This window comes from Pavona decussata, unplaced genomic scaffold (assembly GCF_977016875.1).
Source record: "Pavona decussata unplaced genomic scaffold, jaPavDecu1.1 SCAFFOLD_602, whole genome shotgun sequence".
In the NCBI taxonomy this organism is placed as follows: domain Eukaryota; kingdom Metazoa; phylum Cnidaria; class Anthozoa; order Scleractinia; family Agariciidae; genus Pavona; species Pavona decussata.
Genome location: NW_028145860.1, coordinates 4,010,005 through 4,028,796, shown reverse-complemented (window position 1 = coordinate 4,028,796; position 18,792 = coordinate 4,010,005). Strand labels below are relative to the sequence as shown.

At 38.0% G+C, this 18,792-nt stretch overlaps 1 protein-coding gene across 1 annotated transcript; it reads right to left on the bottom strand.

The window, feature by feature from the left end:
- Window positions 1-1,384: 1,384 nt before the first annotated feature.
- On the bottom strand, window positions 1,385-18,768 carry LOC146449482 (cullin-3-like). Its single transcript, XM_085101677.1, has 26 exons — window positions 18,501-18,768; window positions 15,019-15,128; window positions 14,592-14,679; window positions 14,319-14,432; window positions 13,664-13,735; window positions 13,466-13,554; window positions 13,238-13,352; window positions 12,740-12,793; window positions 12,555-12,632; window positions 11,802-11,898; window positions 11,212-11,363; window positions 10,580-10,666; window positions 10,388-10,477; window positions 9,743-9,811; window positions 9,450-9,551; window positions 8,831-8,938; window positions 8,072-8,196; window positions 7,493-7,544; window positions 6,882-6,923; window positions 6,064-6,165; window positions 5,159-5,276; window positions 4,306-4,374; window positions 3,493-3,565; window positions 3,054-3,123; window positions 2,736-2,842; window positions 1,385-2,468 (listed from the first exon to the last, which is right to left on the bottom strand). Exons 1-26 carry the CDS (start codon window positions 18,552-18,554, stop codon window positions 2,444-2,446), a joined length of 2,262 nt encoding a protein of 753 aa, XP_084957803.1. The 5' UTR covers window positions 18,555-18,768; the 3' UTR covers window positions 1,385-2,443.
- Window positions 18,769-18,792: the final 24 nt, after the last annotated feature.

The window sequence follows — 18,792 nt, the reverse complement described above, 5'->3', positions numbered from 1 at the left end:
TGCAGGGTGTAACCTAAGTATCAGGCCTTCATAAGGGGAGGGGGCAGAAAGGGAAGGAAAGCTTTTCTCCCCCTTTCCCTCGTCCCCCACCCCCCTCCGAAAAGCTAGGCCAAGGAGAAGTATTACTCAATATCTTTCATTTGAATGGTTAAGATTTCATCCATATACTCCAAAGTTAGAACAACCCTGTACAGTATAATAAACAGCACCAAAGGAAAGTACTGCTTAGCTTTCATTTGAATGGTCACACTTCAGGATTTCATCCATATACTCCAAAGTTAGAACCACCTTGAACAGTATAATTAACAGCACAACAGATCACAGGGAAGTACTGCTGAGTAGCTTTCATTTGAACGATCACTCGAACGTTAAAACCACCATGTGCAGCATAAAACCGCACTACAGGAAAGTATTGCTCAGTATCGCAAGTGTCGTAATAACATTTATCCACAAAAACTCGAAATGTGAAGGCATAATTTCCTGGGTGATTTCTATGGTGAGAAATCAATCTGAAAAGTATAAAGAAAATTAAGAGTTTACATGCTCAAAGCTTATGCAAGATGGGCGGAGTAATTTTCATGGCTGCAACGTCAACATGGTTTAGGATTATTTGGCCACAGTAAAGAGATTCTAGAGCGAACGTTCGGTCCTCCGTGAAAGACAACAATGATTTCCCAACAAACGCTTTTTCTAACCAAAAGTAGCTCGATAATGTTATTGGGATAGCCGGGAGACGATTTTCGCCCTCGCTCGCTGTCTTATCTCTAAGAACAAATACAAGGGGCTGCTCGTAGTCTAGTCTGGAAATGCGTAAAAATTAAGCAGGCTGGCATCACTTTTAAGCTCTTTCCAGCACTTCCACTTTGGCGGATCAATACACTATCGCTTGATACAACAAGGATGGTATCAAACAAATACCTAAGCATTAGCCAAGCGCAAGACGCGCTCGATGTCTTCAATAAACGCCTCCTGTTTAACTACTGGCGAACAAATTATGGTCGTTTTCTTGACATACTACGTTACCATAGCATAAGTACAAGCACCCGTATAAATACACCTAAATTTAAGTGGGTTGTAGCTCAAAGAACGAGCTCGGTTACCACCATTTTCTATTGTGATCGGCATGTCCAGATAGGACTTTTTGAAAAGTAAAAAAAAAAAAAAAAAAGAAAATCGTAGGAAAGGGTTCAGAGTTGCCTCAAAAACACCATATGCGTACACAGCATAGCAGCTGACAAATCTCAGTTCGTGGCGACATGAAACACGGTTTGTTTGCAGTCTGAGAAGAAGGGTGGCGGGGCTTTTTTCTTTCCTTTTTATTCATAAAGTTCAGTTTAAGTGAATAATCTTTACCTAAGAATCTTAAATGACTAAAACACTGCAATCCCAAGGCGCAGTAATTTACCATATGCATTGATCTACAACAGCACTGCACAAATTGCACAGCAGCCAATCTTTACAAAATTAAAGTAAACGAGGTTTGTATAACGAAGCAGCCAATTTAGGAGGCTTATTTCCCAATACATTGGTTCTTTGTGAAGCCACTTCTTGCCCTCACAGTCGAGCTTTCAGTTGATTCTCTTTATACCCAGCGAAGGTTTGTTAAGGGTGTTTGAAGACTATCTTACTTTTAGCATGTACAATACGAGGAAACATCGTTCAAAGCTTGCAAAGATTGCAGGAATGACAAGTGTCGTCTACAGAGAAAAGAAGTTTTCTTCAAAATGACTTCTGTTACCAAGAGCGACAACAACCCTTGGCGAAATATCGAGAAAGCGAAATCCCACAGTCGATCCACCAATAGCAGCCATTGACAACACGTGAGATTCCACAGCGGATCGACCGGCAACAGCAACTCGATAAAATGGATGGCTGAAATATCATCGCGGTTAACCAGTAGCAGACCCCGATATAATAAAAGCGTAAAATTTCGCGGTGGGTCATTTAGTAACACTCCTTGATATCATCTCAATGGTTTTCTTCTTCTTCTTGTCGTATAGAGAATCTACAAAGCGTAGATTTGCAATTCCAAATCGTTCCGATATCTTAGTCCACAACCCAGAACGTACAACGCGCAGTGCACAACGCCGCGTAGTTTCCGCAAAAGAGGTAACGAGGAGACAACTCTCCTTAAAATGACAGCGAAAAGAAATCTGCTTAAATAATCATTCTTTCTCCCATTGAGAGTTTACTTCATATGGTCGTAGTTTGTCGAAGAACCTAAACATTTCATAACATACACACACAACAATGAACAACTAACAAAGCCACATTGATTCATCTTAAAAAGTAGGATCTATTACGAGAAAAACTAGAACAGAAAATATTGTGGAGCTAAAAGTCGGGCAGAGATTGATCCGCTCAAAGACCTCCTTAGGCTGCCAACTACCAACGAAAATGCACCAATTGTCGGGGTCGGATAGTGTGCGATGGTAATTCCTTCTCAAGCAACGTAAACATACACTTTCCTGAAAAAGAACAAGACATTTCCAGTGTTTAACTGCGTTTCTCAATTGAATTACAAGTACTTCCCTGTTTAAAAGTAAGGACACTTTTGAGCAACAAAGGGAGAGCAGAGCCCAAAGCAAAAGTCATCTCTCCTTTCTTACGTTCGTAATATTTTCTTCCTACACAAAACAAACTACACAAAATTCTAGACTAATTTTCCACTGACAGTCACACCCTTAAAGCCCAGCAGTGACTGGGATCTAACATTCAAAGGTGTCGGCACTTACCTGTCTTCTGGTGTCCTCGCTAAGTACTCTCTCTCGATCAAACCTTCGATTCTCTTCTTAATGACTTGAGGGCTGGGCATGAATCGAGCCTTTAATTGTTCCGTCACCTGAGAGTGAATAAAAGACAAACCCTTCCATGTGAATTCCTGGATCACGAGCGATAAGTGAAAGTGGCGAGAGGATAACGCGCGACTCGCGCGGGAGCATTTTCTACTCGCTTGAAGGATGACATAAATGGCGCAAAAAGTTAAGTTGGAGCTCCAGCACAAAACGCTTCCTCTCTGACACATTCAAAGAGTTGATCAAATCTGTACTAACCTCAGCAACTAAAAGATTGTGTGGTCTCTTCTTACGAGCCTTCATTATTCTTACAATCGCTGCTTCAATCCTGTATTATTTTGTAAAGGAAATTCACTGTTCATAAGTTGACCATTGTACTAGTTAGATCTCCAAACAAACACATTTTCCTAACAGGTGTAGAAAGAGGAGAGGCGCGGGTTGGGAGGGGGGGGGGGGGCTCCTCTGAGCAGTATGTAGCCACCCCCTGCCAAACTTCAACCCTAATACCCTTGTCTCACTCACTCATGTCTCTTCTAACAAACGAAAAAAGAAGGGAAAAAAAGCTCTTGTACAATGATGCAATGCCTTAATTCATAAAGAGATCCCACACATTAACACCAAAGTAGGTTTAGCTCTATCCTACTGACACGCTTCCTACAAGTAATAGCGGAACTTTTGGTGCCAGTTGAAAGGATACTCGTGCTTTCTGTCCTCGTCGACTTTACTTCTGGTCTCCTTTCTCTCGGGTTCCATTTCACCTTTGGCAAGGACTGCAGAAAAGAAAACAAGCGTGTAATAGTTGTTATGGGCAGAAATCATCTCTGTACCCTGCAAACAGAGCATTTCTTTCTGGCAAAGTTTTTCAGCATGTACGAACTGGTTCGCGTCTCTGGTATTTTCACGTGGTTGGCTTGTGAAATATCAGAGACGCGAACGAGTTCGTACATGATGGAAAACTTGCCAGGAAGAAATGCTCTGTTAGCAGGGTATCATCCCTGTGCCTAGTGAACTCATCTTCGGATTTTTGTAACATGAAACATAACGGGAAGGACTGGCAGGGTATGTGGTTCTTGTGCAAACAAAGTCGTTTCGATACCAAGTCATTTTGCTATACTCGATCCTGAACACTGCAGCGCATGTTACTACCACTTGAAGTTGATTTGCAAGTACGACAACTACTGCATCAAGATGACTTTTAAAGGAAACGGCTTTGTAGTAAAACGACTTCCAGCAAAACGGCCAGTACCCAGCCCAATAACTCTCCCTAAAGCGGATACAAATTTACTGCAACAGCGACACAAAAGACTTCTCTCGACCACAGTTTTTTGTCAGATTTTCCCAAAAGTTCGCCAGTACACCACGTTGTAAGACAAAGTATATAGCAATCTGCATATAGAGCTTGTACAACTTTCAACTTTTATTCGTTACAGATACATTCAAATCCCTCTATACATGCACTCAAATCACGTCACACAAAACCGATTCAAAACAACATCCATGTTTGCTGTACCTGTTTGAATTTTGACTCTGTGTAGTTTGGATGTAAACTGCTCGTTCACGGAAAATACATCCGTTGACGCTAGGGGCAAAAACAAGACAAAATGTTACACTACCAAATACAAATGATGAAATCAGCAGAGCCCCCATAAGAAACGAACTGTATATTTTAAGCCCGGGCAGTGAATAAATGATAAATGTAGTATTTTTTAAGTCAGTGATACAGGCAAACTCGGAAAAAGACAATCCGAGTTCTCCCAACAGAAGTCAAACTTTTAAACGTCCTTCCTATTACTAGTTCGGATGCTCTACCACCACATTTCTTAACTCAGTGGTAGAGCATCCGAACTAGTAATAGCAAGGACTTTTAAAAGTTTGACTTCTGTTGGGAGAACTCGGATTGTCTTTTTCCGAGTTTGCCTGTATCACTGACTGAAGAAAATACATTTAACATGTATAGGGTATGTATTTTAGCATTTTGGGCTCAATTAGATAATAGATATACATTGACCAAACTGTCACCTTTCAAACTACAAGTGGGCAAAACGAGGACGCTCTTACTCAAGCTGCCCATGTTCTACATGCTCTTAAAATTTTTGTCAACGGCAGGCTCAACGCTGTTGTAAAAATAAAGTAAAAGAGAGAGCGTGTTGAAACTAAATGAGAACATAGACTAAAGGCTGGTCATATAGTTTTCTTAAAAGTTTAAGTTTCGAATCAGATATATAACCATTGATAGTCACAGAGTATTTTTTAACTGTTAAAAACATTTAACAACAATAAAGTGGTCGACATGTATAGTTATCAAATACTAGTTGTCACAATTCTGAATGGTAACATGAAGGTTTTCCACTGAGTGCACTCACATATATCTCTTCCTTTTGGATCTTTAGTAAGAACTCTTTGTGTGGGTTTTCCACATGCTAGTGATTGTAACGCTCGGTTTAGATCTCTTTCGGGAATTTCCGTATGCTGACTAATTTCCTGCAAGGGAAAATAAACAACAATAAGAAAACGAAAGAAATGTTTCGAAAAATCATGTTTCAATAGCAATTTCACTTTCAACTTTTTAAACTTTACTTTAGTGGAATATCAATCAAGATAAAACTTCTCGCTGTCAATCTCTATGCATTATACAGTTGATTTGGGCTTTAACCTTATCACCAGTCACGAGATACACATCTCAAGTTCGTGACCTAATTGCACCATGTTTTCTGAATACAACGCTAACTACAGCTTGAAAAATTTGAATAACAATCTCAAACTACCTAAACCTGGAACGAATACATGAAACGCAGGTTCTCCTATAGTAGTTCCGTTCTATGGAATACTCTGCCTCAAAATCTGAGACAGTGAGACAGTGCGACTCCCTGGGGTTTTCAATAAGAAGACAAAAGTTTTGGGCTCCCACAAGGCAATCGTATAAACCAGTTGCTTTTTATTATACTTTTTCACATACTTTTTACATTGTACTGATGATTTTCAACGTATAAATAAATTGATTTATTACAGTGCAACGAACTCAACCGGGGCCACCGAAAAAACTGACACTTTGACTTGTTCACGTTTTTTGACTGGTTTACAAACTACCAAAGCAAGACTCCTTTGTTGTTAATGTGACCTGTGATTGGCTGATCAATGTTGGGTGGCCCCGGTTGAGTTCGTTGCACTGTAATAATAATAATAATAATAAAAAAAAAAAAAAAAACTCAAAAGAATTACTGCCAATTCCTTGCACTGGTTACTGCACTCGGTAGACGTTCTTACACACCTCATAAGTCCACCTTTCTTGTCGATTAAACAGCATCAACAAACACATCTGGTATGAAGACACTTGAAAGATATGGCGACGGATCTCCATAGGACCACCCTCCTAAAAATAATCACAAGTGTTAGCATCCGCTTCACTGTACAAGTTTTTCACTGCATTGACGGCCAACAATGGTTAGGGGGTAAATAAAAAATAAATAAATAAAAAAAATCACTTTATCTTAAGGGTCAATGTTTCACGTAGAGCATTAATTGGGGACACTATTCAGATGGAATTAGAATTTAGAAATGTTGGTTTTTTGAGGAGAGGGGAAAACTGGCGAACCAAGAGAAAAACCTCTTGGAGCAAGGATGAGGACCAACAACAAACTCAACCCACATATGACGCCGAGTCCGGGAATTGAACCCGGGCCACATTAGTGGGAGGTGAGAGCTCTCACCACAGTGCCATCCCTGCTCTTCAAACATAGAACATAGGGGAAATGCCTTCTGCATTTCAAGCTATTTTGTGAGGGCAGTTTTGTTCTCCTTCTACAAGCCCTGAGTGACTTTTGATGTAAGGTCAAATTTTCCTCTTGTTTCAAAAGCGAATACAAGGCAAATTTGGAAAGAGAATCTTAGAGCAATTTATCAGAAGACACTTTTACCCCTTCAATTATGGCACACAAAACAGCTTCAAAATCTAGCCTACAGAGGTGTTTGAAAAGATGATGTTTTGTTTGGAATGGACTCTCAAAAACAAGAGCTTTCAGAAAGCCAACTACTCTTCAAGCTTTTTAAAATCAGTTTTACAGTTACTAAAATGTAAGAGATGCTCACTTTCTTGGAAGGTGGAAACGTGGCGTTCAGCTCTGCAGTTCCCTAGAAACAAAGGATTGCTCATGACTTTCATGGTCAAAAAAGTAATACAAACATGGCAACACAAACATAAAATTTGCCTCTGTTGTTGTCACTAATTTTATCCAAAACAAAAGAAATTAGAATTATGTATTATTCAGTAAGTGACACAGGCATACTTGGAAAAAAAACTGAGTGCTCCTATCAGGAGTCAAACCTAAGACCTTCTGATTACTAGTTTGGATGCTCTACCACTGAGCTACAGGAGACTCATGGGAACCTAGTTTAATGGCCTTAGCTCCCACGAGTCTCCTGTAGCTCAGCAGTAGGGCACCCAAACTAGTAATTGGAAGGTCTTACGTTCGACTCCTGATAGGAGCACTCAGATTTTTTTTTCAAGTGTCCCTGTGTCACTTACTAAATGACACATTATTCTCATTTATTCACCAGGCTTAAAATATTCCATCACATGTATTCCATCGTGCAAAAGAAATTAGTTCAATGTTTTCACCTATAGCTACAGCTATACATGGACATTTTATAGATGAATGAAACTGCTGATTTGTTGTTAGCAACAGACATAACAGTCTTACTAGTTGTGGCTGGAGTGTTAGCTGTCTACCACTGTGACAACCTAGATAGAACCTAAAGAGAGAAAAACACAAAAGATTAACTTCAACAATTTGGAAACAAACCTGCTGTAAAGCTTGGAAGATGACATCACAAATATTTAAATTTGTGAAATTATGGGATTTGATTAGGTATTTGAAAAGAGCATGATAACAAATACCTACTTGCCAAAAATCAGCATCTTACTACCACTTAACGATGAGATATTGACACTCTTATGCTCTGGTGACTCTACACAAACCCTCACAATTTTGCCCATTAGAACTGAAGTAAAGCATAAAAGTGTTGATATCTCATCTCCACATCTCAACAAGATACTGCCTTTTGACAAGAAACCATTTTTCATCATGTGCTTTTTGAATGTATCTCATCTAACACCAAAATTTCCCAAATTTAGTTTTTGTGACATTGCCACCTTAAGACTCTACAGACTGTGAATTTAGTCAGGGTATGTAGTGTTAGTTACTAACTTGTCTGGCAAAACAATGTTGTATTTCACAGAGATCAGACTCATCCAACAGTGTTGAATACAAGTACTTTACCTCTTGAAGCAATCAAAAGCATGCTGAGCCTGAGGAGGAACTGTGCACTTTGGTAGAGAGGCCTGGGTCGGCCAGAATCCTGTTGTTAGTACGCGCACCACAAGATCCACTCCCATCAGATTGATCTGAAATGTAACAGTCGTCCGAATCTCTTACTATAAAATACAAACTAAACCCTACAAGAACACAACTGCTGTAGAGCTGTATAACCTAGCAAGATCTCATGGTGCAGTGGACTGGCTTTCATGATCTTAGAACTAGTAATAATCAAAGATTAGGAAATGCGTTTGTTCTATCCCAGGCTCTCTCCTTTGCCAAGTTGGTGATGATGTCATCTGCCCCCGCAAAATTCACGGGGGAAGCCAGATACGCATCCCAAGATCCATTTATTCATTCACTGAATCAACGTTGTCCCATGCAATCTCAACTCCAATCTGTAGGAGTGTGTTTTTACTATGTCGAACGCAAAAAGAAGTTTTATTCCCATGCTTGTTTAAGAAATTTCCACATGTCATACATGTAGCAGCTTTGTATGGTCAAGAGGGTTTCTTTATTGTTCCATTTATCTCTCAAAAGGTGGATCCTGCCTAAGTTAGTGAATGACAATCGGCAAAGAGATCCTTGAGACAAGAATAGAAGTTTGATCACAAAAGGTTGTTTCATGAAACTGAAATATCCTCCAAATTTATCTTGAGAGTTTTTTAACATCTCACAGTTTAGTTGTAATAGGAACCCTTTCTTACAAATATGTAACTATACCTGATTGTTTGAGATGTGTTGTCTAAACTCATCATTTGTCGATTGTGATAGACTCATGTCCTTAAACATGCCTTCTAGTTTGGAAGTAAATTGACAGCCACACTCAGTCTGCAAACAAGAGCAAAGTTTAAAACACAACTGATTATGCAATACATTATTGGTGACAAAGTAAGGTTAGATTCTTTCATTATCATGTGCAGTTGTTTGAACACACACTATCTGTTTGACATGTCAGTGATTCTGGGATTCAGACCAGACAGATCCCCTTTCACCTAACTGTACCACTATACACGGCAACTGCTGTGTTCAACCTTACACAAAACAACAAGGCAGCGGCCCTCTTATTTTGTATCCAAATTGAAGGGGCGCCTGGAAAAAAAGCCCTAAGTGGCTTCTGATCAATTGCTAGATTCTTCTTCCAAATGTATTCCTTGTATTCGCTTGCAAAACAAAAGGAGAATTTGACCTTACATCAAAAGTCATTTACAGCCTTATTCCAGTCAACTGTGAATCTGTCGTGGAAATAGTGTGCTATGTTATTGTTTCAGCCTTACTGGAAGACTGTATAATGAACCTTTAGGGGTAATATGACATAATGGAGACAAAAGAGTGCACCAACCTTAAGTTTGGAGATCATATTTTTCTCTGAGTCGTCTGAGATGCTTTTTCCTAGCAGAAGTCTCTTGGCCAAGTGTTGCTTGTAGTATCGCTCAAATACATCCTATAAACAAAGTTCAGTTAAGCTAGTGACCAGTGTGCTTCTTACAAATAGGATTAACAGCAACAAAATCAATGTACATTGGGAGAACTATTCAAAAGGTATCGGAAAGATTTTCTCCTTGTTTGTAGAGAAGACATTAAGATTTAATCAGAAAAAACATAAAGAAGACAAGCACTGGCCACTTGGATTACCTTTTCTTGAAGAAATCTGAAGAGCACCATACATTTATCCAATACAGTTTCTACTTCCTGTTCAGAAAGCTGAAATATATGAACAATATTGTTAAACAATGAACAGTGAAAGGAAAGTCCCTTGGAGATGCGTGACACTTAAAAATGTTATTGGATAGGGTTGATATAAATATAAATATCAAAAAGTGTCAAAATGCATGAAATGCGGTTGATTTTCCAACTTGGAACTGTTCAGTCGGATGGACTTGACATCAATTTAAGCTATAATTGAATTGTAACTTTTAATGCATGCGCGCACTACTATTCATATGCGCACGTGTGTCCAGTAGCATATTTCAACGGTTTTCTCCATACTGATGAAGGGTTATATACCCGAAAAGTCTGTTTTTTTCAAAACCATTTTTGACACTTTTTGATATTTTATATGCTTCCAATCCAAAAACCATTGTTAAACAATGTTTGCCTTACATCACCATCGTCATTTCCTCTGACCAGAAAGAATCTGACATGCACAAATTGGTCATGGGAGGGGTCAGAGGGGGTGAGGTTGTGCAGTTATATGATCTCTTGTTTTAGGAAAAGAAACTGTGTCAGACACTTACCTGTTACAAATATGTAAATAAGAAAGACAGTTCTAGAACCTACCCCTTTAACACCTTTCTTGAGCTTATCGTCAATAAACAGGGACAAAAATTCAGGTGACTTGCCATTGAGATTGAGAAAATGTTCAAATTCCTGCAATCGAACCAAGACAATGAACATTAATGTTTTTTTCAGACCTGTGTTAATATGGGTTCAAATGCTTCTATCCTCAAAGAAAACAATTTCTTAACTTACCAAAGATATTGCCTGCTTGAATAATCTGTCATTATTGAATGAATTATTCAAGAAGTGATCAAAACGGTCCTTTAAGTCGAGAAGGCTCTGATAAAAAAGAAAAAAAATAGAAGTCTTGACGGGATGTACATGTAAATCCATTATCGGTTTACCCCCTTCTCCTAATCCCGTCCCACACATTGTTAGGTTATTTTCTAGATCACTTGTACATGCACTCACTTAAACACTAGCATAGAGAAGGACAAGGTAAAAAGAAGTTTCTTGTCTAATGAAAAACAACACAACCAAATGTAGAGACCACAGCTCTTAATCACCACCTTTTGATTTCCATTGTAAGTCCAACAAACTACTGTAAAATTCACTACACACACCAACATGCCCACCCCATCCCCCACTCCTAGTGAATACAGGCCCATGGACTACTGGTGTTTGCTTTTGTAAGCTTTTAGCTTGGTGTTTTAAGTTTCTTTTACAATCAAATTCAACCAATCTTAAAACATTGTCTTCAATATTAAGTCCTCCCTGACAGTAAGCCCCTAAAATGTCCTTCACATGAATATCAACCCAGAGCTTACTGTACATTTGGAATTTTATAGCAACCAATACATCAAGAACACCGCACAATCTCTTACCTGAATATAAGTGATAGGATTTTTACCACTTTCTCCTTCTTCCTCTACAACAAGAGCTTTCCCTTGCTCTCTCAAGTATCCCCTCATGCAGTCGCAGACTGTCTTGAGTCCATCTTTGACTCTGATAAACAGACGGTGCATCCTTGCCAGATCTGAGCAAAACAAATTGGTAAACTGTCTGATCAGCTAGGGTTCAGTAATATTGAAGTATAAATAATAATGGTGCAAGAAGATTAGGGAGTGCATTTGTTTGTTATGTTATGATATCTTGATTCCAGTTTGTCTCTCCTTTGCCAAGTTGGTGATGATGTCTTCCAGCCCTCCAAAATCTGGGGGGTTGGGGGGGAGGATGCCAAGATCCATTCATTCATGCATTGAATCAACGTTGTCCCACATAATCTTGAATCCAATCTGTATTAGGACTGCCTTCTTACTATGTACAAACGTAATAATTATTTAACACTATTTTTTTTATCCGCTGTCTCAATTGTTAGACCCACATCACAAGACTCAAGGTCTGTGTCTAGAAAGGGCTAATAGAAGAAAAAGTTGAAGATGCAAACAACTGATGATTTGAAACTTTTACAAACCTTCTATTTTGTTGTGCTTGAGCATGTGAATAACACCAGAATTCTCCATTTCAACAACCGTCTTCATGTGTTTACGTATTAATTCCTCTTCAACAACCTATTTGCAAAACAAAATTATTTCAAATGTAAACAAACCGATAAGCATATGCAACCAATCACCCCCCAGTCATTGTCTCATCTAGAAAGCCCTGTTCATCCAACCAGCTCATCCATATGGCCATCCCATTAATACTGTACAACCAAATTTAATGACCTGTTAGTTGCTGTATTATGGGGCATGAAAGCCAATGTGCCATTGGCAGAAAAAAACAACATCTAGGTGACATTGACTACATCTACCTACAATCTCCCTTTGTTTCACAGTCAACCCAGGTCACGCGTGAACAGTATTTCCAAGAAAGAAATGAACATTCGAATTTCTCTTTGTAATGTCCGACGTGTGAATGGAATGTTGGGCATTTCTCTGGAAATCGTTCCAAAAAAGACGCATTAACTGAAAAAAAGATTCAAAATACTTTGGAAACAATTGTTATTCTTGGAATATTCAATTTTGCAATGTAAAGAAAAATTTATAGCTCTATACCGTCAATAAGCTAGGGAAATTTATACAGGAACTCTGAAATCTCGTTGGCGATTTTCAAAACTGACATGTAAATTTCCAAACTCCGTTCAAATTTCAAAAATATCGTTCACGCGTGACCTGGGTTGACTGTAAGAGCATAATTAAGGGTACATTCCAGGTATGACTGTTACCTTTACAATAGGCTCCTCAGTGGTAGGGTCTAGGTAATGTTTTGCCCTCTCCGACTCTTCATTGATTCTGGCTTCAACCTGATGGAAGATCATTAAAAGTCAAAATGTGTTTCTTCACAAATTGATATAATGAACATCTCCACCAAACAAAAAAAGTTCAACAGTACATGTAGAGCCTAACTCACCTTCTGAATATACACAGATGCACTGTTTTCTGCAAGAAACTTTTGCCCTTCTAACTGTTGAGAAGAAAAAAAAAAGCATCACTCACTATGCATTCACGTTTAACTGAGTTTGGTAGTACATTAAAAGTCTACTTCCAAAGAGCACCAAAACAATTTAAACACTTTGTAACAATGTTTGAGGGAAGCATTAACTTTTTTCAAACCATTCTTTTCCCATTCCAGACTCATGTTTCGGAGTCAAACCACACACAAGACAGCACTATCGAGGGTAGGGTGTGGAGGGTTCTCATGATTGTACCGTTGAACACCTTGTCTAAGACAAAATTCAAACAAACATTTGACCAGCTGGCAAAGATTTCACTTAACAATATTTAGCAGCTTGTTGCAGCTTTTACAAAATCTCCACATTTTTTTCCAGACTTCTCTTTATTTTCCATACTTTTTCCAGGCTGCAGATTTCCATACTTTTTTAAGAACTCCATACTCTAAGATTCTTACTTTGTAGAATTCAGCAGACTCTTCAAGGAAGGGCTTCTCAAAGTCTTCTTCATAAACACTTCTTGTGTCAATTCCCAAAATCATCAACATCTGACAAGCATTTCTAATGGCCATCCTTTAGAGAGACAAAATTTAAAATTTGGAATGGAGAGCTTTAATACAGCATAGTAGCAAAACATATGTAAGTTTTTAAGGTTTATATTTATGCAAAGTAAATGCATACAGTACCTGTCAACCACTTCCCCCTTGCGCTCTCTTCTCACTAACGTTAGCAATGTTTGACAGAGATGGTCTCTTATATTACCATACCTCACCACCTTCAAACAAAACAAGCATCACATTGTAAGTTAAAAGTTAAACTGCAAACAGGCATTTAAATCAGTGAACTAAAACTTTAGCCAAAAATATTTATTTACATAAACTCACCAAGTCCCTGAACAGGATTAATCCTAAGTTGTAAACATTATCAACTCCATTCTGTTGAACATATACTCTATCCTGTTAAAAAAAGAAGTCTTCCACTTAGCCCTAAGTTACCATACTGATCAGCATCTTATTTCTTTGTGTACGTCAAATAAATACATGATCAAACACACAGTTAATGGGAATAACAGAATGATCGCCATGAGATGCATCTTAGAGTGGACATGAAATGGTAAATGGTATCCACCATGGCATGTCTGCACTTTGATACCAAATTGGGGCACCTTGTTGGCCAGCACGTCCACCATTTTATGCAACTGATGAATAACTGTTCAACAACGGGTGCTATATGTAAAGGTGCATTCACAAAACGTTCACATTTACACGTCAACCTAACAACACAAAATTTGAAGCTTCATATTTCTGTCAGGCACCTAACTTTCTGGGCATGCTTACCCAAACGGCAAATCATAGCAGCCATCTACCAACTTATTACAAACAAAAAATAATGATTAAAGTGCTTTGGATTAAGTACAGTTTAGAGCAGCTTTCTCAAATGGTAAGCTGGAACAATAATACACAGGGTTGAAGAAATCTTATAAAATTACAAGATTTCTTCAACCCTGTGTATGCAATATAATAGTCTAAATTAACATACCATATACATGAGAATATCTCTAATCATGACCATTGATGTTTGGTGATCATTCCAGGCAGCATTTAATGTGTCCAGGAAATTGTTATTGAGTGAATTCACAACATCCTTGCGTATCTTTGAATTATCAAAGAAAGAAAAAATACATGACTTTAGATTCACTTTTAATAAGAAAATTAACAATCATCCTATTTGACAATGAAAGTCTCCAGACTGGTAAAACTTCAGTGCAGTTTCTCTTTAAAATCAGCAGATTAATATTCATGTACAATGTACCTTTTCTACCAGATGATCTGTTACAACTTGCTTGAGGCCGGAGTATAACCTCTCTCCATGCTTGTGCAGCACCATTGTGTAAGCATTCCTGATAATTTAAATGTTTAGAGCATTTATTATTATTTGGCTTGAAAAGAACTGTGTTGGTCTTCACAAAGCTGTTTGAAAAGACCACTTGTTTTCAAATTTTTTAGAGTGACAGTCGACTTGGCTTTCATCATTAACAATTTACTGTGAAGTCACAACAAATGCTTTGATACCCTCATAGATACAGGAAAATAGCAAAAATTGGAAGTACTTGGGACAGCATTGTAAACACGCAGGGCTATTTTGGACAGTTTGGCCAGTGAAATGCAACAGAAAAACATCTGATGGATTCAAAGATAGGATAGTATAAGACAATGCACATTTTATTGCGGTACTTTACCTATACAATTCTTCAAAGCTCAGCCCACTGTTGTTCTTTTTTTGGATCTCCTGAATGGCATTCTTTAGTAAATTCCAGATATCCTCAACATACTTGTCATCCATAGTCATCTACGTGTATTCAAACAACATATATAAAATAAGTGCAAAGCTACCAGTGTTAACAAATTTAATAGACTACAATAACCATCTCCTGCTTGTCTTTCTGCTCAAAGTTTTGCGAAAAAAAAAAAAAAACTTTGATTGGTAATATGGATAATACTACAATGCGGAATTTTTTTCACATTTCGCCGACAAAACTTTAGCGGCAGATTCCTCCTTTCCCAATGTCTTTACAAAGTAAACGGTATTTTTTTTCCCTAAGTAGTACAGTGTAGGTGAAATATCAGTGCTCGAAATTAAAATTATTTCCAAGTTGTCCCATCCCATAATGCTGGGCAACCTGAGGCAAGACTCAGGTTGACCTGATGTCCACTAGGTTGTCCTCAGCTCTTAAACAAAGATTTCCAAAGGCGGATCTGGTTTGTGCTGGTGAAGGAGGGCATTATGAGATGTTGACAAAAGCTAGCAAAAATTATGAATGATTCGTGCCTGGTGGAATGTGTCAAAATAGAACTACCGTAAGCAATGGTCTACTTGTTTCACACAGTAAAGTGCACTTATCCTTTTATTCTATCCTGTGTCACTATTTTTAAGGTGTTTCTACTGTCAAAATTTCAGGTATATTTTCACTTAAGCACTGAATGCAAAGCTCAGATAAAGTTCAAGAAGAGACCTTCACGTGTATGAAAATTTCAGGGGATGACCTGGGTTTGAAATCTTCTCCAAAATGGCGTCCATTAACTTCATCACCAACTTTGTGAAACTCTGCTTCCACAAATCTTTGTCACCTCCACTTATAACATTTAAAGCTATGCAGAAAGGACAACCATTCTCTTAAGAATGCTCATGTACAAATGCTTGTGTGCATTGTTCTGTTGGATGTATTCGAAAAATAACTACTCACTACTGTGGTTGTTGATGTTTGATCGATATGCCTTGATTGTCCGTAGTTTTCTTCTCAGATGACTAGGCCTTACATTGTACTAAAAAATTGGTTGCCCGATAAATGTTTTAGTCCTCTTGGATGACCGGAAGACTGCTAATTTCAAGCACTGAAATATGACTGACACTTATAACAACAACCTTGGTCAATGAGGTTTGTCAATGTATTTTCCATTACATGAGCGGTCTGTCACAAAATTATTTTTCTGTGAATGTGTAACCTGCACAGTCATGCAATGTGTAACATTCCTTGCACATTATGTCACTAAAATGGATTTTACCAGATGTTCTCGCCCAAAGAGTAAGAAGATCTGGGTACGAGATAATATTGCTTGGACGATGTAGCTTTCATTTGAATGGTGGCACTTCAGGATTGCGTTTACAAACTCAAAAGTTAGATCTATAAAAATATTGATTGATTTATGGCTTTAGTCATGGGAAATGGACAATGGGCATTGATCATATTCCATACACTGTATACCTGGTCTCACAAGATGTTTTTCAAGATTTTTAATGGAGTCCATAACACAGAATAATGTTCTTCAAGACATTTGCACAAAAATCTTCTATCATTGATTTTTTCATCAAATTTTGCTATAACTAGATGGTGAATTACTTGTTTGAACTGAAAAATGAGCTTGGTGACACCTTAAAATAAAAAGTGGTCACCAAGCTTGTTTTAGAGTTATAACCACTTAAAACTAAAATTAGGGGTGTTTTATCGGTGATGTAGTTGCTATGGTAACTTATCATTATGAGAAAATGATCTTGACTTGTTTGACAATAATCACCCACTTGTTTGATACCATCATTGTTGTATCAACTGACAATGGTGGTAGTATTGTTCTGTCAAAGTACAAGTGATGGAAAGTACTGGAAACTGCTGTGAGCCACCTTATGTCTCTCTTCCCACACTATAGCATATTAGTCAAGTTTTCTGTTTTTTCAATTGACGCTGCTGAACTCAGTAAGTTAAACTCAGTTTAAAACTTGCTCCCATTGGTTAACATAAGTCATTTTCAACATTGCTAGCTGCTTTTGTCTGAAAATTTAAGTTTAAGTTTTATTGCGATGATTGAGGCTTAATTGGACTAGTTTTCGAGGGGAAAAACACGGATTGGAATAAACAAAGTTCCCCTGAGAAACAGAGCTTAAGACTGATTTGAGGGAAAGGCATAATGGCATGTACCTAAAAGAAAACTTGTAGGTGAAAGTCAGCAAATGAAGTAACTTTTTGGAAGTGAATAAGTGAGAATGATGTATTATACAGTAAATGACACAGGCATACTCGGAAAAAAAATCCGAGTGCTCCTATTGGGAGTTGAACCTTAGACCTTCCGATTACTAGTTTGGATGCTCTACCACTGAGCTACAGGAGACTCATGGGAGCTAAGGCCATTAAACTAGGCATTTAAACTAGTAATTGGAAGGTCTTAGGTTCGACTAAGAAAAAATGCTGAAGTACAGCCCATAGGATTCCACAATACCAAGATGCTACTGAAAAAAAAATCATAAGCTTCAGTGTCTCTATTTCCCAGGGACAGTGATCATCTAGTTAACAAAATTTAAGCACAGACTTGTTTGCAAAGCAAGCAAATCACAGAGCAATTTCTTTTGAATGTGCCTGTTTTAAGTCATAAAGCTGTAATGGTTTCCCCCACGAACACAACTTTTGTGTCTCTCCATTGGTAGCCTGATTTTGTCGAACTGAACTAATGACTGAAAAAAAATCTTTTGGCACAGATCTTGGAACACCAAGAAAAATGTATTTATATATAAGAAACAATGTTAGTTGGAACTTAGTGCAAGCCCAAAAACTTAATGTAGAAAAATTGAATTTTGCAATAGTACATGGTAATGTTTAACATGCATGAAAGATGAGTGATTCTTTCAGTACAGATTCTCAGAAAACAAAAAATCAAACAATCTGTTGCCGAGAATTTGAAATGTTTCCTTTGCATATTAAAGACACGCCAGAAGAACGGATGTACAAATGCAAATAAGACTAAACTCTTTCCATAAATGTTAATAATCAGCTTTAAACTGGCACAGAAACCATGATATGAACATACATGTACAAGTTTGCAGTTTGGACAACGTTTACAAAAGCTTGACTTCCGCAATGTAGATTTGCATACTGTCAGGTTTCAAAATTGAGCGAAATATTACGCTCACTAAACAAAATAACATTTCTTCCGTTTCTTCATTTTATGTACCCCTTGTTAATAACACATTTCGGTGTTTAAAAAGCTGTTCAAAGTATAAATCGGGTGCAATTCAAATAGCGCCAAATTCAACTTGATAGATCGGATATATAGCTCAAATCCCCCCCAGGTCTTTTTGGTGCCGCTAGAAAACTATGAGCGATTGATTTCGAAAACGTTAATCGTGGCATAACATTTATCAACAGTTTTATGTGGCCAAAGATGTTAAACATACCGGAAAAGCCCGAATCCTCATCTTCGTGTCCTTCTTCCCCGGTCGCAGACTCATGTCGGAAACTCTGCTTGAAAGCAACTCCCTTTCGATAAAAACCTCTTCTAAATGTAACAAATCTTACAAAACGTCTAGGGCTCCCTTTGATTCGCTACAGCTGACTCCAATGCATTGAAATTCTGGAACTTTAACCCGCCATCTTCTTTCAAAATTCATAAATCGCAGCGAAAATGCCCTCCATTTCGCTTCCTAAAACAGGTAACAACCTCGGAGCCATTAATATAGCCCATAATGC

Bases quoted from the DNA above. Each gene is read 5' to 3' on its own strand.
- LOC146449482 (XM_085101677.1), bottom strand. From the start codon at position 18,554: ATGAGTCTGCGACCGGGGAAGAAGGACACGAAGATGAGGATTCGGGCT. The intron at 14,680-15,018 runs GTAAAGTACCGC...TTAAATTATCAG, and splicing joins AGCTTTGAAGAATTGTATAG to GAATGCTTACACAATGGTGC. The intron at 13,353-13,465 runs GTACTGTATGCA...GTCTCTCTAAAG, and splicing joins AAGGGGGAAGTGGTTGACAG to GATGGCCATTAGAAATGCTT.